The sequence below is a fragment of the Nyctereutes procyonoides genome, unplaced genomic scaffold, assembly GCF_905146905.1.
Source record: "Nyctereutes procyonoides isolate TBG_1078 unplaced genomic scaffold, NYPRO_anot_genome, whole genome shotgun sequence".
NCBI classification, from domain to species: Eukaryota; Metazoa; Chordata; class Mammalia; order Carnivora; family Canidae; genus Nyctereutes; species Nyctereutes procyonoides.
The window spans coordinates 54,348,152-54,373,532 of NW_026575135.1; the positions used below are offsets into that span (position 1 = coordinate 54,348,152).

The window sequence follows — 25,381 nt, forward strand, 5'->3', positions numbered from 1 at the left end:
ATTTACCGCATTTAAACAAAAACAAAAACTCTATAGGATCTAAAGTTTTGAAATGAATTAGAGAAAAATTTACACTCCTTTTAGCTAAAATTATGTGCTTTAAAAATGTGCTCCAAGTTTTAATTTATATAGGAGTAACTAAACTGAATTGTCATAAACATGTTGCTTTGGAATTTGCCATCACTTTGAATTAGAAAATGTTTTCTGACCTGATCTTTGTTTCCCCCTTAACTGCAGTGTGTAATGCATCTAGAAGACCGATTACAGGAGTTATACTTCAAGAGCAAAATGCTATCTGAGTACCTGAGGGGACAGATGCGTGTTCACGTCAAGGAACTAGGAGTGGTTCTAGGGTATGTTTATGGTTTCTTTTTGGCTTTGTTTTCTCATTGCACTTTCTTTAGGCAGAGAATATTCCCCAGAATTGCCTTTTTTCCTTTTAAGTCCTTTTCCTATTAGAAATTGGATACTGTTGTCAGTTGAGTTGCTCTATACCATATAAAAGCAGATTCCTAGCTTCCACTGATCTGAAAAGCATCATCTCTTGTACTATTACAATAAGTTGAGAAACTTGTAATTTACAAATATTGTAAACTCATCATTTCCAGCATCTGCCCTGCCATCCAGATGAGCTGATTGAAGTAACACTATTCTGTGGGTGGTAGTACATTACCTACATATTATTACTCCTACCCCATTATCTTTATACCATATCTGTCTACTTTGCAGTTGTTATCCCTGGGAAGAATATACTTTTCTAAAATGCTAACTGAAGGAGGAACAGGAAATTAGTGGGAGACATTGTCTAGCCTTTTTCTTCATATTCTGTAGTTACTTTGCCTGTATTCTATGGCTACTTCCTGTGCATGGTGTGTATGTATGTGTGTGAATTATTTCCTGAAATCCTAATTGCACAAATTAAAACAAACTAAAACTTTTTGAAATTAAGCTTTTTAGAAGAGAGAGCCAACATCAAGTAGCAACTGTGTGTCAGAAACCAAATTAAATATTATTATTTAATATAATTTCTTATCTTGATTGGAATAGATGATTCTGTGTCATGCCTTTATTTTTTTATATTTTTTATGCCTTTATTTTTAAAAAATTTAAACTAGTTTTTAATGTAGTTTGCATATAACCAAATTTTACAGTACATTTTGGCATAAAATGAAAATTGTCAGTGTCTTTTCCCCAACTTCTGACTCTCACCCAAACACAATTAATGGATTCTGTCTTCTTACAGAATTTTTAAATATATAGGATAAAAAGTATAATTTGGTTTACTTTCTGTATATCATCATGCAACATGCCTTTTAATATATTGTGAATGTTCGTTCATATAAGTAAAAACTGATTTATCTCCATACTTTTAATGGTTGTATAGCATTTCATTATGTGGTAGAATTTAGATTATTTTCAGGTTTTGCACTGTTACAAATCAGTGCTAGAATGAATATAAATCTTTGCAGTTTGTAGGATAAATTCTTAAAATTTTTTAGTTAAAGGATAGATGTATTAAATTTTTGATGGATATTGTTATTGTGATAGGTAAAACTAAAGGTCATCAGAAAAGTATCAGAATAAATTCTCACAGACAATAGGAAGCATATTCTTCATACTGCTGGCTATTGCCAGAGTTTTCCATCTTTGTCAAGCTACTAGCTGAAAAAAATATATAATATGATTTTATTCAGATTAATTCTCTGTGAATGAGTCTACATAACTTTTTTTTTTTTTTACATAACTTTTTCTGTTTTTGGCCACTTTTTCCCTATAAAAAGGGAAAGGATGTATTTTTTAAGAACCCCCCCCCCAAAAAAAAGAAAAGCTTCCCTTCTTCCTAGTACTTTTTTTATTTATTAGAGAAAGAGCAAGAGAGTGAGCACATGTGAGCAGAGGAAGGGGCATAGGGAGAATCCACTTGCTCTGAGTGCAAAGCCCAATGTGGGTCTTGATCTCATGACCCTGAAATTATAACCAGAGCTGAAACCAAGAGTTGGACACTTCACTGACTGAGCCACCCAGGCACCCCTAAGTATTTCTATAAAAACATTTTTTTTAAAGTAAGTTGGGGATCTTTTTTTTTTTAAGATTTTGTTTATTCATGAGAGAGAGAGAGAGAGAGAGAGAGAGAGAGAGAGGCAGAGACACACAGGCAGAGGGAGAAACGGGCTCCATGCAGGGAGCCCGACGTGGGACTCGATCCCAGGTCTCCAGGATCACACCCTGGGCTGGAGGTGGCGCTAAACCACTGAGCCACTGGGGCTGCCCTATAAAAACATTTATATCCAAAACAGTATAGGAGGACACAGTCACTCTATTATTATACTTTGTTGTATTTGTTAGATACTATCCCTTGCCCTAATGCCTAGTCTATTAGATCAGTGAGATGCCTTCCTACATCCATGACTTGTTACTTACTCTTGGGTTTCAGTAGCTTCTGTTTAAAAAAATCTTTTGTTCTAGTTTTACTTACTGAAACATTTCCAGTTTGTGTAATCTTCAACTCTTTTCTTACCCTTTCTTTTCCTTTTCGCCAAAGTGGCCTAGGTTCTTGAATGCTGAAACATGGTACATAGATAGCAGTCATTGCCTGTAAGACACATGTCCTGGTACAGAGAGCCTAAACTGAGATTTTTTTTTCTTTATTTCAGGATTGAATCCAGTGATCTTCCTCTTCTGGCTGCTGTAGCAAGCACTCATTCTCCATATGTTGCTCAGATACTCCTTTAACATAAAGGTTGTTAGGAATTAACTTTGGTATAAAGTTAAATAGAAACCAAGGAAGCAGATACAACATTTGTTTATGGCAGTTTTTTTTTTTTTCCCTGTTAGACTTCCATCTGAATGAGTCAAATGCCTGGGTATCCTGTGTTGCAGTACATATTGTGTGATCATTGGATTATTCTTCCTTTTGGCTGGACTTTGGGTGGTGGTGTATTTTGAACCAAGTTAAACGAAAACAGCATAAATAATTTTGAGGGAAAGCATTTGAAAAAGCCAAAGTGTAGAAATTTCTAAATGAATAACATCAAGGAATTTCATATATGATCACTCCCATGTTGCCACACTCATAAATAGCAATGGATGTCTCCAATTAAATGGCTCAGAAATAGTCATTTCATTAGTTTTAATTCCTTATTTCTAAGGTATGGATAGATCTATAAAAGCTTATTTGTTCTTTTGTTTTTCAATTCAAAATAGCTAATTTTGGGGGTATTTCTTAAAGTATTTTAAACAGCCTGTTAATTATAATAAATCCAGAATAATGAGTGTAAATGTATGTATGTTATCCATCCAAGTGTACATATGTATCTATTTTTTAAAAAAGCAGAGGTAAGAAATACAAGATTGATTGGTAAACATGCCTTTTTTAAAAATAATATTTTCAACTAGTATCAATTGTAAATAGTGTTTAAATGTTAAACTCTGTGGTGAATTTTCTGTTCATACACCCTAAAATAAAGTAAAGCCGATCTTTTTTTTAGGCTGAGGAATGTAGATTCCCCAAATAAGAATACTACTTTATACTATTTGTTTATAAGTATAAGCTAATTCTTATAAATGTTAATATTTACATATTTGCATCTAATTTAATAAATGAAAATTAGGATTAAAAATTACACCAAAGCATTGGGAAAAATAATACTGTTTTCTTTAAAAGTGCTCAGGTAGCCTTTGCTTTCAGTATCAGCCCTTCTTAAACCCACAGGAACTGAATATTTTTCTCAGTGCTTCATAATATTCAGTTTACACTAATAGAGCTCGTTAACTCTTAAAATTCTCCTCTTTTAATAGTCTGTCCCTTCCAAAATCTAATTTTTTCAAATATTTTCACTTTTCAATTGTTAGTTTTTGTATATATTGCCGAGTGTTGCTTTTATGAGAAAGGCTAATATGGAACCAAACTCTTGTAAGTAATGTAAATAGAAGGATGGGTAGATAAAGTTTTCAATATACTCTACTACCTCAGTTTACTTGAATACTACATTATAGTTTATTCTTATCTGATCTAAGATATGCTTAATGCTAGAAGTGAAATTGGTTTCTGCTTTCATGGACTATTTTCATCATAATTGATTAGCTTAAAAAACCCACTTGCTTATTCCCTTACTAAGTACAATTACTGTATGATATATTCATTCTTGCCGTTTGAATTTTCAGTAATTAAGGAAAATTCCTGTGGTTCGTTTAGTCTTTGGCCTTGAATTTATAGTGTTGGGTCACATTTTGCCTTGTTCTTTATGTATTCAAGAAATCTCCAACTAGGCAAGAAATGGTTGTTTTGATGGAGTGTAAACCTGAAATTGTTGTGCCTGCAATCACTTGCCCCTGTCTCCTATCAGCTGATCCCAGTTAGTACTTGAGTCTCCTATGGATGACTTGCTGCCAAAGAGTGTTTATGATTCTGTTTTCTTTGGCTTAATTTCCTTATTCCATTAATTATTGAAATTCTTCCCTCTTTTATTGCTTGGAGTTCTATGAATCAATCTCTTTGGCAGAATTCGGAATATAGGCAGATTCATATGTGGGCCATTGTACATGATTTTTTTTTATTGTAGTTCAGAATGATATGTAGCAGGTAGATAATGTCTGTTTTTGCTTGTTTCCTTTTTTTAATTAATCATCAAACTATTCACAGTCCTGTTTGAAATCTCTTAATTATCATTTAGGAAATCTAGCCTTCAATAAATGGATGGCCCATGCTACTGTTCTTTTTAAAGCTAAGCTTTGCTCAGAAGGAAGAGGCCTATAGTTTCTCATAGAATCATTAATCCTTATAGGATTCCTGAGTTTTATAATTCCTAACCCACTGTAATTTCTACCTTCATCATAGTCTTGTTTTTCTTACACAAAGCCCAAGGAATGAGCTGCTACTTCTTTAAAGTGTGATCATTATGATGAATGTGAAAAGACTTTTGGCCTGTTCAAAATAATTTTTTCAACTTCTTATGGTACAGACAGATGTGTTACATATTTTAAAAACCTGTTTATTGCAATAGGAAAAAAACCTGTTGCAACGGGACATGAAAAAGGGATATTTTACATTATAGATTTAAAACTAATTTTTCCTTGTATATAAACTAATTGGTTTGATTTGAAATATTCCTGGCTTTTATTAATATGTCTTAATTTTGAGTTTGAAAATGTTAAGTGCAATAAACATTCTAGCACAGATTTCATTTTGTTGCAATTGGCATACACTGGGGATGATCACTTTTAAAAAAAAGTAGGCATACACAATGCCTACTTCTGGTGGATGTCTTATGAGATTGTTCTGCTTTCTCTAAGTTATTTAGATGGTGGGATATGTAAAATGTACATACTTGTTCCTTGTTCTGTATACATTTCTCAAATGTACACCTGTATTATAATAACCTCCCAGTTCTAGGGGAAATTTGTGCAATAAATACACGTCAATTTGATGGACGATATTGGTCTTTTATTTCATATTTGATCAGGTATATTCAGTATTGTAGGCTCTGGTGTCCTTTGACTTGTATTCTTTTCACAAGTGTGGCACTTCTAGATATGTGACTTTGCTCATAATGTCATTCTTTAATCCCAAATTTCTTTACTGGTATTTAGTAGAATCTACTTTCTGAAGTGGTTGTGCGAATCAAGTGAAATAATCAAATTTTATCAATTTATCTCAATGCATTCTTGGCTGCTGCTATTATTGAGTAAACTGTCCAGCCTCCCCACTATTCTCCCAGTGGTTGTGGGGAGAATTTAACATTTTTTTTTTTTTTAGGTTTTATTTATTCGTGAAAGACACAGAGAGGCAAAAACATAGGCAGAGGGAGAAGCAGGCTCCCTGTGGGGAGCCCAATGTGAAACTTGATCCCAGGACCTCAGGATCACACCCTGAGCTGAAAGGTGCTCAACCATTGAGCCACCCAGGCGTCCCTAACATTATGTTCTTATAAATGAAAGTATAGTCACAAAAAATATACTGGTATGTTACTTTTGACCTGTTCTTCATGATGACAAACAGAAAATTTCTTTAACTGCTTTTTTGAAAACAAAATCATTTAAAACCTAGAAGAAGCCATGTAAACCATTAAAAACATTGTATCCAATACAGATTACCACTGAGTTTATAATTAAACCCCCCCCCAAAAAATTGGCCAATTGGTTTGTATTCTAATCCTGGTTTGTTCACTCATTTGCATGTGCCTTTGAGCATGTCTGTCCTCTTCATCTTCATTATAGGGTTAGTAAGCTCTTTCATCAGCCTGGAAAGCCTGCTCTGCAGCCGTGAATCAGCCCTGAGTAGGCTGTTGGGATGCTGCCTTATCTTACTCAGGCCAGTTGATTTGGGCAGAGTTAATGTCGGGGGGCAGAATTAGACCAGTGGCTTTTTGTATTGCCTATTGTCTTATCATTTTATATTTATCACTCTTACATTAGACAAAAGAAAATAAGTGCACTATTTTAAAGCAGAGAGGAAGTATCCAGTATTTGGGAAGCATCCATCAGATATTTTAGAGGTTTATAATTGGTATCTGTGTCGCTTTGTGCTATTCCCGCATATAAATTTAGAGAAAATGTAATAAATTTAGAGAAATCTTTCTGAGAACCATAGAGGAATGATTTTGGCAGTAAGAATCTGAAACATGGAATCTAATCTGAGATCATACAGTCTTTCTTATGAGGGTTCATTTTGTTTCTCAGACCAGAGTGGTTTCCACCTAGTATGTGGTGACAAACGTACTGTAAAAGATTATCTGGTATTCATTTGTTTTTGCCAATGTAAAACGTAGAGTGGAATGACACGTGGGACAAAACCTGAGGTGAAGGTGCAGTGGGAGCTGAAGAATTGTAGCTTTGAGTAGGAAGGACTTAGCTAAAAAGGCAAAGGTTGGAGAATGTAGTGCTTCTTATCCTTGCTTTGGAGTGTAAACCATGGACTTGGTTATGTTTTTTCCAGGTTTAACCTTTCAGATGCATCCACCAACCAAAAAAAAAAAATATATAAGCAGCCCAAAAGATATTTTTAAAGAATATGTGAAATTCCCACCCATTATTTGTAAGAACTTTGGTGATTGTCTTCAAGCATAGTCTGAGCTTCCCCAACTTCCACTGCCTCCTGAATCTTGGTCCCTTGTAATTCTTTTAAAAGGGACTGATCAAAGTGTGAGACTAGATCAGTCCCTTCATTAGATTACAGACAGGTCTCTGGGTTAACACTGATCAGATCTCCGATAAATCTGCATTTACTCTAAGGAGCATACTACGTTGAAGAGGCGTGAACTTCCTTATTTCCAACTGACTTTTTAAAAACAGTCCAAAATAGGTCTCTCTATTCACCTCAGTGCTCATATTCAGATTCTTGGTAAAGGCAAGACTTAAATGGTCTCAAGGGGACTCACATTTTTGAAATGTGTAGGTATAAGGGAGATGCTATTTTCTCAAGAAATTTGGGATGCTGCTTTTGTGTCACAGCCCAGCACTCACAAGTCCGTATCCTTCACTGTGTGAAGGGACTGGAATTAAGTCTGGTAAGACTAGTCCAGAACCTGAGTTAGTTTAAAGTAGTTTTTAAACCTGGTTGCATATTAGAAACACCTACGTAGCTCTTTTTTATTTTTTTTTTAACCTACGTAGCTTTTGAGAAATACTAATTCCTAGACACCTCCCCCTCAGATTCTGATTTAACAACTATAATTGCCTTTATGAATTTAGGCCAGAACATGGGTTGTTTCCCACCCACCCCCCTCTGGTAGTGACTCAATTTCCCAGCATACTCGAAATCTTAAGTCTTTACTTCATTCCAGGTGCTATTAAAACCAGTGCTCTTTACTCCCATATTTTTGTTGGTTTGCTTTTTTTGTTTTGTTAAGATAGCCATTATGAGTGTCTGCCTAATAAGGTTTTGGTTTTGCATAAAACATTTGCTTAACCAGACCTCTTTCTTTGCCATTAGACAAGTCAAGTGCTTATCTTTTTTTTTAATATAGCAAAATCCCCTCTTCATTACTTAATCCTTAGATAGTTCCATTTGTTCATTCAACAGAATCATTGAAAACCTGTTATATGCTGGACACAAGTCTGAGTGCCAGCAACATGCCAGTAAATAATACAAACCTTCTTCTGTGTCCTTAGGGAGTTTACTTATTTCCCACTAGTTGGGTAGAGAGATGAAAATATGGAGTCAGGGGCACCTGGGTGGCTCAGTGGTTTGGCGCCGCCTTCGGCCCAGGGTGTGATCCTGGAGTCCTGGGACCAAGTCCCATGTTGGGCTCCCTGCATGGAGCCTGCTTCTCCCTCTGCCTGTGTCTCTGCCTCTGTCTCTCATGAATAAATAAATAAAAAATCTTTAATAAAAAATACGGAGTCAGGTTGTGGTAAGTAGAGTGAAGAAAGATAGGGTAGGGAGTTAAGCCATATATATATATATTTAAGATTTAATGTTTTGTTTTTCCTAGAATTTAATAGACTTCTTGCATTCAGAACCATTATTTTTCCTTTCAGATACCAGCTAGTCCTGGTGAATCCTTAGAGGTTGCCTTTTCTCTGAAAAGTTACTAGAGTTTTCATTGTCTATTCACTTTTTTCAGCATACTAGAGCACAATACAGAGTAGTAAGGACAAGAAAGATTTTGAAAATGCGCTTACGTTCATATTTGTATAGTTATCATGGACATTTATTGTTTTTACTATTGCTGTCTTAGGATAAAAGCCTAGTAGGTTATTTTTGTGTAATTTTTGCCATGAAATATATACAGAAAAATCAATATACAGTAATGAAACCATAACTTAGGTCAAGAAGATTATTTATAGTAACCTAGAAGTCCCTTACTCCATGTGCCCTGTCCTGATCATAATAGTCTCATCATTTTTTGTAACTACCAACATGATTTTTGTGAACATCTCCCTTTTTCTTTATAATTTTATCTGTCTATGCATCCTTGTGTGACATAATTTAATTTTGCCTGTATTTGAGCTCTAGGTTTTAATTATACTTCATATTTTGTTTTTTTTCTCTCAACATTATGGTGGAGATTCATCCACTGAATCTAGTGATACCATAATACACTCATTCTATTATTGATGGGCATTGGTGTTATTTTTAGTTTTTGGCTAATATGAACAATGAACATTTTTGTTCATCTTTTCTAGTGTACATGGGTATTCTTCACATATTATCAAGCACTGGACTTACTGTGAAAGGGTATGTTTCAGCGTTACTAGAAGATTTTTCTGCCAAAGCAGTTTCCTAGTTTACATGTAACCTGCAGTTTGACAGTTCTTGCTCCACATTTTCATGAATGCCTAAATGTGTTTCTACAAGTTACTAATGAAAAAAAAATTAGGGGTTAAAAAAATACTTTCTAGTTCTTCAAACGTTTATTTCAGCTTTAGAGAAATTACTTTTCAGAGGTAAAGTGTGCCTGCGTTGTGCAGACAACAGCCAAAGTACTTCACATAAATTATCTCATATAAGCAATGGGTCCTTTACTATTCCCATTTTACTGATAAACTGAATTTAAGAGATATTAACTTAAAGTGGTTTGCTTTTTTTTTTTTTTTTTTTTAAGATTTTATTTATTCATGAGAGAGAGGCAGAGACACAGGCAGAGGGAGAAGCAGGCTGCATGTGGGGAGCCTTGATGCAGGACTTGATCCCGGGACCTGGGGATCACACTCTGAGCCAAAGGCAGATCTCAACCACTGAGCCAACCAGGTGCCCCATTTAAAGTGGTTTAAATAGAAATAGTTTATTAAAGACAAATTCAGATGTTTATCCTAAAGTCTAAGCTCATGGTTATCATACTTTAATTCCTTTACCTTCTTTCAAATATGTGGCCCTAGAAACTGATCCTTGAAGAATGGAAGGGCTAACCTTTGTGAGTCTAGGCAGACCTTTGGCAGCATGTTTATATATAGACACATGACCAAAATGGGTCATTGCAATTCCTTGGGATCTCTCTACAATTAATTTCCAGGATGGCTGAGCCACAATTTCCCTGGTATGGTTTTTGGCCTATACTCAAAAAAGAGATGTGCTAATGGTATGTTGTAAAATACAAGTTTGAGCAAGCCCAACGACCAACAGAAAACAAAGCTATTATTTAATATCAGCCATCGTTACCAAGTCCCAGAAATACCAATGTTGCAGCCTGAATTCTCCTTTCCCTTTTGTTACTCTCAAGTACAATTCTTATCACGTCATTAAAAAACTGATGATCATAAAACACTGAGTTCTTTAGTGAGCTATGGTAATTGCCGTGAGAAATACTAAGATACACCTACATGTGGTATACAGACCTCAGGACGCTTAAAATCCAATGAAAATATGTCGATGATGGCTAAGAAGAATTTTGAGACCAGTGCAGCCAAAAGAACAGTGAAAAACACTTGATGAACGACGGATTCTGGAATCCCGTCAGTCGTCTCACAGTGAAAACATCATTTGCAGGTGCTGGCTAGCCTCAAGGGTGGTCTTTCTCTTTCTTACCAAGGGACCAGAAAATAAATGGAAACTGTTGGGAAAACAGGCTAGTATGTAAATGCAGTGCGGAACTGATCACTCCTGAGTCTAGGGGGCCCTATATCCTCCCGACGCCCGCCCCCTCGCCCCACGACCCCCTCCGACCCTAGGAAAGGGCTGCCCTGGGTACGGGTTCCGCGCACGCAGTACACACGTGACTTCGCGGGCCAGCACTAACTGGGAGCTGGCCGCAGGACCAGCGCCTGCCAACCCCTGCTCAAGGCCACGAGACTTCGAATTTCTCTGCCTTGATCTCCGGACGTCCATAATGGTCCGTTAAAGTACTTCCTGACGGCCTCCTTCCACAAGATTCGTTTTATTGAAAGAAACGCACGGAAGAGAGTGAACGAACTTCCTTGTTCGCCGAACTGCAGTGGAGACTTCTGCACTTTCCCCACGGGAGGGGCGTCGGCGTTGCAGAACTGGAGTTTGGCCCGGGGCGTGGCCACGCCCTGAGCTTCCGGATTAAGGCACAAACAAAACCCTCCCCCCGGGGCGTTTACCCTTACGGTTCTACCCCAACAGCCTACTTCTGCTCAGTCCCTCACAGCTAGTTTCCGGCCCTTGCACCGGAAGTTGGAATGGCCGTAACCGCAAATCCGAGGCGGATGTCGTGACGGGTTTAGGTAAGATCTCGCGACGTGTCTTCAAATCTCATGAAGAGGAGTCGAAAGAGGCCTAACTGCACCGCCCCAGCTTTTACGTCACCGCGGAGGCACGCCCCTGGGCGCTCGTTTGCGTGCTCTCCCTGCTGCGCACGCGCACTGCTCCTCCTTCCGCCCCCGTGCGGGCTTCCCTCTGGCCAGTCGCGCGTGGGCTGAGGCCCTGGGCGGGCGTTGCGAAGGCTTGTTTCCTCGAACACTGACCCCGGGACAGTCCGGAGTTCTCTACCTCGGGCGTGGAGAGTACAGTCCCCCTACTTAAGGTGAATGTGCTGTCTCGTGGACTGCTAAGGGCAGGCTGGGGAGCACGGGGGCCGGGGCCGCGGCCATGAACTCACCCGTGGACCCCGGCGCTAGGCAGGCGCTGAAGAAGAAGCCTCCCGAGCGGACCCCCGAGGTAAGGCTGGCCGACCGTAGCCCGCGTCCCGCTGTCCAACGGACAGCATCCTTCTGTCGGTCCGAAACCTGCGGCGACTGTCCCCTTGCCAGAGCCTCGCACCTGCTGCCAGTATATCTGTTCTCTGTCTCTCCTCCGCCCTCACCCAGGCCCTTCTCGCAGGGGTGATGACCGCCTTTCCTGCTTGGGGTGCAGACTTCCCGCACACCCGTCTTTGCCGGTGACTTCCTAGTGTTTTCGGTAAGAAGGTACCGTAACAAAATCGTATTTTCTCAGGGCAAACTGTAGGTCTCGGAGTGAGATTTTCCCTAGGTAGATGGACAGGAAAACGAGGTAGAAACTGTAAAGTCATCTGTAATAGTCATGTTATGAAAAAGTAACTTTTCTTTAAAGGCCTCTGAAGTTGCCTCGGAAAGAAAGTTTTCAAAATCAGTTTAAAACTTTGCATCCAGTCAGGTGACGAATCCTGCTGGTGGATGATGCATATTTAAAGATCGGTTTTGCTGGTACTTTCTCAGACTGTCAGCGGGAAATTTTTTAGTATTTTGTACTTGGATCCAAAATTTGCTGTATTGGGTTAGCATCAGTGGCATTAGCTAAAATGATTTATTTATTTGTTTGTTTGTTTGTTTATTTTTTGCTAAAATGATTTTAATGGGACTTCAAGGCTAATTTTAGTGAAGTAAGTGAAACCTTCTAACTCTGCGTAGCCCCGTAGAGTGTTTAGATCTTGGGGAAGGTTTTCCTTGATTTGGAGAAGTTTCTGTAAAATGGTATATTTTCTTAAAGCAAAAACTGACAAGTGTGTGAAGGATTGTTAGACTGTCATGTATATAGTTTGCAATAAATGAAATTAAATGTTCATTCTTACCAAGTCACTTTTGGTGGTGTTTTTTTTTTTTTGTTTCTTTTTTTTTTTTTTTTTTCAGATTTATAGTACTTTACATAGTGAGTCTCAGTAACTTGGGGCTGATATTTTGTGATATGACACTAGTAAAGCCATGACTGTAGCTGTGATAAATCAAAACTTTGTTTTTGGGGATCCTGATCTTTTAATGGAAACAAGGCAAATTCTGCCTCTTTCCAGCGTCCTCGTTTTGAGACCTACATTTATAATCCCTTGTGTTTTAATTTCCTTGTGATGATTCTTAAAGTCGTGAGCTAATTGAAAGCGTTCACCTTCACACAGGTGAATCTGCTATAGTTTTTATATAACCAAACTATTATGCAACTCTTGCAATTTATAATGTAGCTTTTACTTTTAAATAATATTTATGATAAATTCACATTATATTTTTTAAAAAGATTTTTATTGATTTGAGAGAAAGACTGCAAGAGGGAGCATGAGCAGGGAGGAGAGGGAGAAGCAGGCTTCCCTCGGAGCAAGGAGGCGGACTCTGAGCTTGATTCCAGAACCCCAGGACCATGACCTAAGCTGAAGGCAGATGCTTAACCGACTGAGCCACCTAGGCACCCCATAAATTCAAACTTTAATGGGAAAATCTCCTCTTTAATAGCATAATTAGCTTATCTTGAAATGACCTATTTTTGAGCCTTAGGAGATTTTTCCTTCCTTCCTTCCTTGTTTGTTTGTTTTAGATTTTTTAAACTACTCACAAAATTATGTTGACCAGTGTGTGCCGCTTTAAATACTTTATCTTGTTTTACTGGAATAGCAGCATTGTTTGAGGGAATGCTGACCGACTATACAGTCTAGAGTCCTGACATCTAGCAGCATAACATGGTTAACTGCTTGATTCATGGCGGGTGCTTTGGAGTGAGTATAGAATTTGTTTGCAGTACAAAAGTATGAGTAAAGAAGTGGTAACCTGAATCCAAGTGATGATTTATTTGTGAGGAAAATCCTCACAAGTATGTTTCTCTTTTCAGGAGATCTTTATTCTTTTAGTGGAGTCTTAAAATTTTATTATAAGTATATTCATTGATCAATTATTGATTGAAATCTTGTAAGTTCAAGGCACTGTTCTGTGCACTGGGATGTATCAGTGAGCGAAACAGGCCTGCCCTACTGGTTCTTGGAATTCTTATGAAAGGAGGAAGGGAGGAAATGGATAAATAAAACCAAGTTAAATAATATGTGATAATGACTAATTTGAGAAGGAATAAAGGGATTGGAAGCAAGGGGCAAGGGCTGGGTTACAGTTTAAATAAGATGGTCAGTGTTGTGATTTTTGAGATGACTTTTGAGTGAAGGCTTGATGCATGTGATGGAATTAGCTCTGGAGATATATGGGGAAAGATCTTTCAAAGTAGAGGGAATAGTCATTGTACTTCCAAGATGAGAGTATGTCTGGTGCCTTCAAAGGAATAGCAAGGAGCTCCTAGTGACTGGAGGAGAGTAAACAAAGGTGAGAATTGTAAGAGATGAAGTCAGAGAGACAGTAATAGTATGGAAGGGAGTATTTCATTAGAGTCTTAAGAAGTTCCTTAACTTTTCTTTTGTGTGAGAGAGCCGCCAGAGGATTTTGAAGTAGAGGAGTGATATTATCCTCCTTAACTTTTTAAAGAGCCCCCTGGTTGCTTGCTGGGTTGAGATTATAGAATATGGTAGTAACAGTAGGAAGAAGCAGATTCATCAGTTAGAGGCTATCATGTTGCAGTTGGGAAGAACTAATTGTAACTCAGACTAAAGTGATAGTAATGCAGGTGGTAGGAAATAATCAAGTACGGAAATATTTTGAAGGTTTAGCCAACAGAAGATTTGTTAATGAATTAGCTGTATGCTTTGAGGGGGGAAAAAGAATTGAGCAAGGTTTCAAGTGTTTTGGCCTGAAAATTGGTGTTGGAGTTACCATCATAGAGTTTCAGGTGGCATCAAAGAGATGGGAGAAAGCTGCAGGAGGAGCAGGTTTTGGGAGGGAGTTCAGTTTTTTTTTTTTTTTTTATAGAGTTTATTTATTTATTCATGGGAGACAGAGAAAGAGAGAGAGAGAGGCAGAGACATAGGCAAGGGAGAAGCAGGCTCCCTATGGGGAGCCTGATGCGGGACTCGGTCCCAGGACCCTGGGATCACGACCTGAGCCAAAGGCAGACTCTTAACCACTGAACTACCCAGGTGCCCAAGAATTCAATTTTGAATGTGTCACATGTGAAATTATTAGAAATGTTGAGTAAGGAGTTGCATATACAAAATTCTATTTCTATGGAGAGGGCTGGGCTGGAGATAAAAACTTTATACTCATTAGGTAGTAGATACTATTTAAAGTCACGAGACTGAATGAAATTACAACAGCAGTGAGTGTACATAGAGAATAGAAGAGGACCACAGCCCCGTGACATGGTTGATTACTACTATATCAGGGGTGAAGAGCAGAGACCAGCAAAAGAGAATGAGTGGGAGCAAACAGTGCAGGAGAACAACAGCCAAAACAAATGAAATGTGTAATAGAAGGGGATAAAATTCATTCAACCTATTTTTTTAATGCTTAGTGTGTACAAAGTATTATGAAAAAAATAGACAAATAGGTAAGAATCACTGTCTTATAATCTTGTAATCAGATGTTTGCATTGTGTAATGAGTAAAGAAGTCTTCTGTTTGTTTCTGGGACAAAACTAATAGTCTGTTTATTTTGAACCATCTGCTGCCCTTATGTGAAATTATCATCTCAGACTTAATCTTAGTTAGCCAGACATGGAATGTGAAAATATGTTTTACAGTATACCACTTAAAACTGTTCTAACACAGTTTTTTCTTTCTGGCTTATTTGTCCTACTTTGTAGACCCAGCTTCGCAGCCCATTGTCCTTTCCTGAGGTAGTTCTTTGATTTCCTTTTCCACTTCACAAAGATTTTTTTTTTTTTTTAAGTGGAAAATTTTAGACTTAAGTACTCTGAGAAGCTTAGTGCTCTAAATCCATGGAAGCTGTTAAGGTACTCATTTTTAGTTCTACGAAAATTTAATATATTACAGTCAAAATTATAGTCTTGATTTTGGCTCTTCCTCAACTTAGCGCACATGCAACACCATTCTTTGTCAATAACCTTTCTTTTTTACCTCAGACCTCCTTATCTCTCTTAGGGTTTATTTCCGTGATTAATATCATGGTTTTTATGTACTTAATAATGAATAAATGTACTAAAACAAAATTGAGAACTCATTTTGTGATCCTCATGTTAAAAAGCTAATAGTTTCTATTGGTATAACTTGATTTTGTACCTCCTGGGAAGCCTCATTCAGCCCCTTTACCTTCAGTTTATATTTAGAGGCTGACAGCTGGCCCTTCTTACCGCCCCCCCCCCCTTTCATGTGCTTTAAATGCATATATCTGTTAAATTGTCCTCCAGTTTCTTTAATCACCTTTCCTAAGTTGAAGTCTCCTCATTCCCTCTTAGTATTCTGTTGGTGACTGCCCCAGTTGCTCAGTTTAGAAATTCATGTTTAGACTCATGATTCTCCCTGTTAGTCTTCTCTCTATCCAACTGGCTGCTAAGCCTTGTTGATTTTATGTCCTGAATCTTTCTACCTTTTTTCCTCCCATGCTTGCTACCCTAATTCAGGCCCTTATATCATTTTTACCTTTGATTATTTTGCTTGAGTCATCTTATTTTTTGTTATTTTACTGCTACAGTGTTCTTTTTAATACCCATATCTCATCATGTTTCTCTTTATTTTTTTTCTTCTGTTTGTGACACTTTATTGATGCTGGGGAACATGTTTCACTCTTGATCAGAATTGTCCACTGTCTAGATAAGTTAGCTATATAAGTCATAATCTACATAATTTTTTGCAAGTTAAAAGAGGCGCTATTAATATTTATGTCAGGATAACAGGTTAAAGAGGGACTATCTGAGGTAAACTGAGTTGTAGGGTTATCGCAACTGCATAATAACATGTCCTTTCATTTAATAAATATGTAAGACACAATACTAAAATTGAATGTTGTAGAAAGAACTTGGATATGGTCCCTATTTATGAGTCAGGGGACAGTCATGGAAACAGTAAAATGTTAAGGTTATCATTGACAAATGTATGGATAGGATACTTTGGACTGCAAGTGGGAAAAGGAAAAGCTTTTTTTTTTTTTTTTTTTTAGGAAAAGCTTTGAGGAGCAATTAATTGAATCTTAAACGTTGTGAATAGCTGTCTGGATGACCTCTAAAGGGAAGTCATTCCAAGCAGAGAGCAAAAAGAGCAAAGGAAAAATAGATGTGTAGAACAAGAAGCCACTTTGTAAGCGTGCATTCCCAGTTGGGGTGATATCATCCCCAAAGGGACAAAAATTATTTTTTAAAGGTTTTTTATTTGAGAGAGAGCATGTGTGTGCATGTGCTCACAGGGGGAAGAGCGGGGGTGGGTGGGAGAGGGATAAGCAGATTCTGTGCTGACTGGGATGCCCAGCACTGGGTTGGATCCCATGACCATGAGATCATGGCCTGAGCCAAAATTAAGAGTTGGACTCTTAACTGATCAATTGGCCGAGCCACCCAGGTACCTAACAAAAATTGTATTTTAGGGGAGTAGTGGAGAAAATCTTAGACCTTACTATGGTTTGTAGCCTTACAAAAGTCAATTCTACCTAGCAGAATCTTATTCCTTAGTATTGAATTGGGGATGAGGCAGCATTTAGGGAAAAAATGTCTAAAAAGGCTGTTTGAGAGGGATGTGATAATGAATAAAGGTTGCAAAACATTGTGTACGGGGTGTTGGGGGTTAAATGTTAAAGCTGGATATACTAGCAGGTTTAAATCATTTCAAGGATTTGTACTTGATTTTATGAATAAAGGAGAAACATTGGAGGGTTTGAAGCCTGAAAATAACATCAGCTTTTACAAAGATCACTCTGTGGGCGTTGTTGAAGATGTATTGGGGAGGAAGGATGGTGCTGTAATAAAGGCAAGAAGGCTTATAGGTAGGGTGAACATTTTGTCCAAACCAGGGTACATTTCTGAATGAAAGAGAAGACTATTAATGATTATATCAGGATGACAAACCAGGAGATAGGGTCCTGGTTATAGGACACAAATGAGTGGCTCAGGTGTGAAACAAGGTAGTGGCATATGGGAAACTGAGTTATTGAGGAGCTGGAACTGGCCCTAGTGGTACTCACTGGAATTGGGAGTATTCTGCCTCCCACCACGTTTTTTCTTAAAAGTTTGAAATTGACTATAGTATACATACAATAAAGTCCACACCCCCTAAGTGGATGGCCAGCTTAATTTTTACAGATACATCTAGTTACCATCCAAATCGAGGTATGGAATATTATCACCACTCTAGAAGCTCCCCCTTTTGCCTCTCCCAGGCAGTACCCTTTCCAAGAGGAAAGCACTTTTTTTTGGACATCTTTTACTGTAAATTTGTTCTGCCTACTTTTGAACTTCATTTGAGTACAATCATAAAATGTGTATTCTTTGCAGCAACCAAGAAGGCTTGGTTTTTTGTGTTTAACCCTTGGATTGGACTTGGAACCTTCTCTCTCGGTGATTTCCTTGATCTTCATTTGCCTATCCTTTTTATCCCAACCCTTTTAGCTACCCTTTTGAATTGTCTAATTCACTCTGAATTGAAAAGTACAAACCTACTTTTCCGGTAATTGCTTCTCAGCTCCAGAAGCTGCATTTGAGACCAAGATATGCTCTGCCCTTTTGTTCCTCTCAAAATTCTCTAATACACCAGATTAGGCCTGGCTATCTGTCTTTTGCTTGTTGGAAACAGATTTGGACTGGGTGCAAGAGCAAAGCAGAAGTTTAAATGATTTGGGTAACTGCCTGTTTAAGAGTGCACTAGTAAGCAGAATTAGGATGGAAAGAGATTAAGTCTTGGAAGCTGTTTTCAGACTCCATCCAGGGGATACAGGTAGGTGGATGTTCAGTCAGAATTTGCAGCTTCAGGTTAAACCAGGCTCTGGGTCTGATTCGATGTGAGAGTCTACAGCATATGGGTTATAGGTGAAGTCATGAGGTTGGTAGGAATGACCAGGGTGAAAAGCAAAATGAGAGTAGGACTCTTCTCTTTGGTAGAGTCTTCTCTTTGGGTGCTCTTCTATTAAAGGGATGGGACAAGGAAAAGAGAACTGCAAAAGAGACTGAAAATAGTTAAAGAAGTAGGATGGAGAATAGAAGAGTGCTGCTACAAGAGGGCATTTCAGACAGAAATCCCTAAGCACTAATGTCAGATACTTTTGAGAGTTCAAGAAAAGGAGAATTGATAAGTTCTTTGGATTGTGTCTATTAGAATGATTTCACTGGACTAAAGAATCTTTATCAGGATCTTTATCCTGATTGCAATGGGTTGAAGAGAGAATAAGACCAGAGAAAGTGAAGGCAGAATAAGATCCAAGAAAGTGAAGTGAACTTGTTTAGAGAGGTAGAGTCCTCCATGATCTTCTGCATGGCACTCTAGCCTTATCGTCCCAAACACATGTATTTTAACAACTTAAAATTTCAAAACACCTTACTTCTCTATCTAGGCTATGTCTATTTCTCACTGTAGGGAACTTTTTATTATTATTATTATTACCTGTGCTCACCCTTTATTTCTTGAGTTAGAACATTTGGAATGGAGTGGGGTTTTTCTTAAGATTTTATCTGTTCATGAGAGACACAGAGAGAGGAGCAGAGACATAGGCAGAGGGAGAAGCAGGCTCCATAGGCAGGGAGCCTGATGTGGGACTCAGTCCCCAGACCCAGGATCAGGCCCTGAACTGAAGGCAGACACTGAACCACTGAGCTACCCAGGCATCTCTGGAATGGAGTGTTAAGCCTTAGTATTTACAAAAAGCTTCTTAAGTGGTTCTGATACACAGGTGAGAAGCATTGTCCATTGTGTCATACTCTCCTCTGTGTGCTTTATGCAGGATGGAAAGTATGCTTATAGCAGTGTTTACAGCCCTGGAATTTTGCATTTGGGCAAGTCTACTTTAAATGTAGGCTCCAGCACTGAGATTTTGAGTGATCCTAGGCAAGTTGCCTAACTTCTCTAAGACTGAATATCATTTTGGGATTGTTGTGTAGACCAAATGAGATAATAAATGTCAAGTATTTAGCAAGTACTTGTGATAATAAACAATAAATGACAGCATATATATTAGCTTGCCTTTCTTCTAACTGGAAAGCTATCCTCTGACTTGGCAAGTTCAGTCTCCGCACTGAAGTGTCAGCTCCAGTACTCATCTGCAAAATTGCAAATTTCCTTACTTTTCCACTCCTCAGTGTTCCCAGGATACTTCACACTTTGCTCCACCACAATAATTACTGTGTTAGGATTACTTGCATGTTTGTCTCTGTGGCTGGAATATGATCTCCTTGAAGACAAAGTATCCTTATGTCCCAGTGCAGAGTATGTAATACTTGGTAAAAATAGGTATCCAGATGTTTGTAATTGACTTTAAGAAGTAAAGAATGTGAAAAATACTGTTCCCCTCTTACTGTGGTGATTTCTATTGGTCTAATATTTGAAGTCCTAGGATTAAGACTGATGAAGCTTGGCAAAAATGGCAAAATTTCCTGTTAGTACTCTCTAATTAAATTGTGAAAAAAGTGCAGTTGCCATAAAGACAGTGTGTTTTACCTGGCAGTTCTTCATAAATAGTACTGAGTGGAGAAACATAGTCATACCTTGAAACAGGAACTCCTTTTTTGTATGGTATTAAAACACACAAAAAACATATGTGCAGGAAACTTCAGAGAGAAATTTAGATAAATATCGGTTTTAATTTCTCATACGGTTTTAACCAGATGACTTAAAACTTTTCCTGGGCAAAAATAACATGCTCAGCAAGGTGCTAATATAATTACCTTCCCACAGAAAAAGGTTTAAAAAACTAGCTTATATTTGTTATAAAAGGTTGAAGAGGGAGCTAGGACTGTAAGAATGTAAAATTTAATATTCTTGTAGTTATTAATCCATTTCAGAATTTAGAGTAATCCTTAAATATAGACTTGTAGAGGTTTTTTCTGAATTGACGAAAGCATACCATTGTACTTGGAGTCATTTTTGAGTGAGTCACTGCACATCCCTGAGGGTGGCAGAACAAAGATTCTCTTGTGCTTTTCTATGGCAGATGCACATTCAGAGGGTTTTTGGAAAGTACAAGAACTTACTTATGCTTTGGGGCCCTATAGCCTTCATTTGTAAACTTAACTGGGTAGAAAGAGAACATAGATCTGGATGGAGTCTTTATTAGACAACATCCCTTCCAGGCACCTCATTTTACATGTATTGGAGAGTCCCATCTTGAGAAAAAACTGTAGCCATTCCGGAACTTGGACACCATAAAATTTTGCTTTGGAGAGACTAAGAGGCTTCCCCAAGAGAATTTGACAGAATTGAGGAGCAGCCAGGCATGATGAGCTTGACTATGTGACAAAGTCCTGTTCTTTGAAAAGGATGGAGTGATTGTGAGCTCTATGACATTGTGGTTATTATTTGGTTTGACTTTGGACCAGCCTGTGTAAACTGAGATCTTACTGTAAATAAGTGAACAAGCCACTTTATTGAGAACATGGAATTATGGAGGCATAAGCAGCCCCTATTTGATGCTCTCCACTATAAGACACTCTCCACTACTTTGTCATAAACTAAAACTTTGGCAGACGGGGGCTTTAGGCTTTGTCATGTGGCAGAGATAGTGGGGTTCATCGGACAAGACACTTAGCACTGCCAGCATGTATTTGTGAATGTATATTTAGCACTTCTAGAAATACTTTAGCTGGTGAGGTCAAGAGCTAGTGACAAGAGTTGTGTATAGATAAAGGAACTGCACTCCTGAGAGATACAATGGCTTGTTCGAGGTCACATGATTCATTGGTAACTTCCTCAGTCCAGTAGCACCCTACTGCTTTGTCTGCATCAGAACAGTGAAGTTTAGGCCATATTTTAAGTTTTGAACTTTTGTCATCTGTATTGATGTCTATTATTTTCCTGAGTAAATTCCCCTTGTTTTATCTTGCCTGTGCTATCTGTAGTCCTTTAAGGTGCTGTGTAGATTTAATGGAAATTTAGAATTCTCAAGTTTTATGTAGGATGAAAACAGGTGTTACTTGATATCTGTGTCAGTAATTTCTTACAGCATTCTATTTTATAACTTATTGTTTTCAAAGGTTGGTAGTATATTCCATTTTTGCCTTTTAAAAGCATTCAGCTAATACAAAAAGGCTTCAACACAGAAGGTTTTTTTGTTTTGTATTTTACAAAGATATGTGTCACAACTGCCAGCTGGAGTTTGGAGTATTTATAATAAGCTCCTTAAATGAGGCAGATTTGAATACATACATTTTTTGAGAAAGAGTGCCTATTGTATATTTGTGTGGTAAATACTTTTTATATACCATTTCTAAGTGCCAGGGATAAAAGATTAAACTTTGTTCTTTATGGGAGGAGATTGGCAAATACACAGTTAAAATACAGCCTGCTAAAGTACTGTAATAGCTGTAAAATGAGGCCCACTCTCTTGGGAGAGATGAGTAAAGAGTAGGCAGGTGTCATTCATGCTGTTTTAGAAAAGGGAATCCTGACTTGAGTATAGATTACAATATGTAAATATTAGGTAAAGAAGGGATAGTGGGTGTTTCCTGAAAAGGAAACAGTATTTGTCAAAGCCACAAGATGAACTTGGCATGAACATGCATGTTGCCTGGGCAGATGAGTAGTACAAGAGATGACGCTGGAGACATGGCCAGGATCTGGATCGTGAAGGACTGTTTTCTCTTTGTTGAGTTTATGTTTGATTTTTGGAAAGATAACTCTGGCAGGACTATGAAGAATGGATTACAGGTCAGACTTAGATGCAGGAAGGCTGTTTTCTGTTACCAGTGAGAAATAAATCCCTAAATTGCTACAGGTGGGATGTTGAACAGAGATATTTATGAAATAGAATTGATAATTTTCTGGCCAGAACCATTGAAGAAGAGTGTATCACGTAAATCAGGGAACCTAGGAGGAAGATACAGCCAAGAGTATAAATAATGAGTTCAGCTTTGCAATTTATTGCACTGGAGATGCTGATGGATCTCCCAGGTGAAAGTGTTCATTACGCTCTAGAACATGTAGGTTGTTGTAAGTTTTACTAGAGAGCTCTAGACTAGAAATACAAATATGAGTGTCATTAGCATGTATATGGTAGTTGAAACTATGGATGTAGAGGATTTTACAGATGGTAGAGTGTCTCTAGTGAAGAAAGGATGGATGTCACAGGAGGACATTTATAAATGTTTAAGGGAGAAAGGCAAAGCCTGTGAAGGAGACTCAGGAGCATCTCGAGCAGAAAAGTAATAATAGCCATAAGAATGGCTAAGATTTATATACTATGATGCTTATTGGACACCTGTCACTGTTTAAAAAAACAAACCTTTATACACATTTCCAAAAACACTGAAAGAAGGTGTCATGCCCATTTTACATATAGGGCAACAGAATCACAGACTAACTTTGTCTAAGTTCACACAACTAGAAAACCGTGGAGTCAAGATTCAAAGCTAAGTATTCTTTTTTTTTTTTTTTTTTAGTTTTTATTTATTTATGATAGTCACACAGAGAGAGAGAGAGAGAGAGAGAGAGAGAGAGAGAGGCAGAGACACAGGCAGAGGGAGAAGCAGGCTCCATGCACCGGGAGCCCGACGTGGGATTCGATCCCGGGTCTCCAGGATCACGCCCTGGGCCAAAGGCAGGCGCTAAACCACTGCGCCACCCAGGGATCCCCAAAGCTAGGTATTTTAATATCACATTCTGTGCATGTAGTTGTTACTAAATGTTTTCCATCGGAATGAGAACCATATTACAGAAAGGAGAGGGGAAGGGAGTTCTAGGACAGAGGAGTGAATGAGTGATGAATGTATCAGCAAGTATTATAAAAAATTACAGAGAGAAAGATTAAAAGTACATGTGAAACTTGAAATTAGCGTATCTTGGATGACTGTGTAATACCTAGTAGGATCAGAAAGGTGAAGTTCAGCCTAAACTTTGAACTTAGAAGTAATTAGATGCTTGATCTTTTGATGCATTATTTCACAGACTAATTTTTGGAGTTCCAGTGTTTCAGCATAACATTTGGGATTTTCATCTCTAAAAATCTCAGGTTATAACTTTTTAATGTTAGAGTTTTTATTGATAAAATTTAATGTTCAAGTAATTATTTTTAATCTACAATTAAAAAGTTCTAGTTTACTATAGAAACATATACCCAGGGGCACCTGGGTGGTTCAGTGATTGAGCCTCTGCTTGTGGCTTGGGTTGTGATCCCAGGGTCCTGGGATGGAGGCATGTATTAGGCTCCCCACAGGGAGCCTGTTTCTCCCTCTGCCTATGTCTCTGCCTCTCTGTGTGTGTTTCTCATGAATAAATAAATAAAATCTTAAAAAAAAAAAGGTATACCCAAATGTATAGTGAGATAAGACTAAATTCTAATTCACTGATAGAATGAGATGAGCTTTTCCAGAGAACATTCCTGTGAGCAGTGTGTCATGGACACAGGTTAACATATGGTGATGATTGGGGATATATAGGAAAAGATAATGAAAAAAAGAATGGAGATCATTGAATGAGACTTGAAATTTCAGGAAAGCTAGAAATTTCTGTCACCCTGTGGAGTAAACAGAAAACAGTCATGCATTGCCCACCCCCCATTTTTCTGTTTTGAGAAATTCAAAACTACAGAAACATGGGAAGAATAATATCCTTTTTTTTTTTGGTCCTTTATTTCATACTCTTACCTCAATGCGATATTTTGCCATTTTTATCTTATGTCCGTCTCTCTAGCATATACTTTATTTTGCTAAACCATATGAAAGTAAACTGCAGACCTGATAACAATTTACCACTCACCATATTTTTAAAATGTCTCCTATATTTGTTATATTTCACAATATATGATCCAGTCAGGGTACATTACATTTGGTTGTTAATACTCTTTAGTCTTCATTTCTTAATTATATTTTTTTTTAGGTTTATTTCAAGCCCCATGTTGGGGCTTGACTCATGATCCTGAGATTGAGGGTCACATGCTTTTCTGACTAACCCACCCAGGTGCCCCTAGTCTTCTTGAATAGGGAACAGTTCTTTTGCTTTTTTCTCACTTTCATAAACATGACTTTTTTTTTTTTTTTAAAGATTTTATTATTTGAGAGAGCAAGCACAAGCGGAGGGAGAAGCAACCAACTCCCTGCTGAGCAGGGAGCCCAATACAGGACTCTCTGCAGAGCTTGATCCCGGGACTCTGGGAAGAACTTTCCCATCTTTCCCTGTCCTCCTCCTCCTCCTCCTCTTTTTTTAAAAAAATGTTCTTTCAAGGATTATTTTTGTATTTTTAATATTTTCATTATTCCTTTTGATTATCAGGTGACTCGAAATTTAGCCATTGGGAGTCCTTTCAAAGTCATCTCCTATGTCCTTTTGACATGACCCCATTGGTCTTTAATTCCTTATTTTCTGGTACAAAAAGATGTTTTAGGCTTATACTTTCCTTGCCCTAGTTAAAATCAGATACTTATCCAAGGAACCCTTGTTCTATTAGTAGGAAATAGTATTTAGAAACTGGGGGTTGGGCTCCAGGTGTGGTAAATATTGTGAAGCTCTTTACTGCCATTTTGCAGAATATATTTACCCCTCATGCATGAGAAAACCAGTGAAATAAAATTCTGTGTTTAATGTATGGTATTGTTAACTTGTAGCCATTGTCAGAAACATTCAAAATAGCATTAGTAGTGTGAGTGTAATTTAATCCTTGTTCTGTAATTTTATAATGCATGTGTATATATTAAACATGCAGTACTAACATGTTACTTATTTACCATGTGATAGTCTCTGTACTACACACTTAACATTTTATGTTTAAAGGGAGGTAGTTTATTTGTTCCTCTTGTACAGAT

General features: G+C 37.8%; 2 protein-coding genes across 9 annotated transcripts in view; both read left to right on the plus strand.

Moving 5' to 3' along the window:
* FNIP1 (folliculin interacting protein 1) overlaps nt 1-5,426 on the plus strand; it is a 156,743-nt gene extending 151,317 nt beyond the window's left edge. For 4 of the 5 annotated variants that reach the window (XM_055301423.1, XM_055301425.1, XM_055301426.1 and 1 more), the window contains 2 exons: nt 238-353; nt 2,655-5,426. In XM_055301423.1, coding sequence (XP_055157398.1) covers nt 238-353; nt 2,655-2,733 — 195 coding nt within the window. In that variant the 3' untranslated portion in view covers nt 2,734-5,426. The remainder of the gene's footprint in view (nt 1-237; nt 354-2,654) is intronic. The other variant, XM_055301424.1, reaches the window with a different exon arrangement.
* A 5,864-nt stretch (nt 5,427-11,290) lies between these two features.
* Nucleotides 11,291-25,381, plus strand: part of RAPGEF6 (Rap guanine nucleotide exchange factor 6) — a 183,999-nt gene continuing 169,908 nt past the window's right edge. For 2 of the 4 annotated variants that reach the window (XM_055301416.1, XM_055301418.1), the window contains exon 1: nt 11,291-11,557. In XM_055301416.1, the coding sequence (XP_055157391.1) occupies nt 11,489-11,557 (69 nt within the window). In that variant the 5' untranslated portion in view covers nt 11,291-11,488. Of the gene's footprint in view, nt 11,558-11,706; nt 11,798-25,381 lie in introns of all 4 variants that reach the window. The other 2 variants (XM_055301419.1, XM_055301420.1) reach the window with 2 other exon arrangements.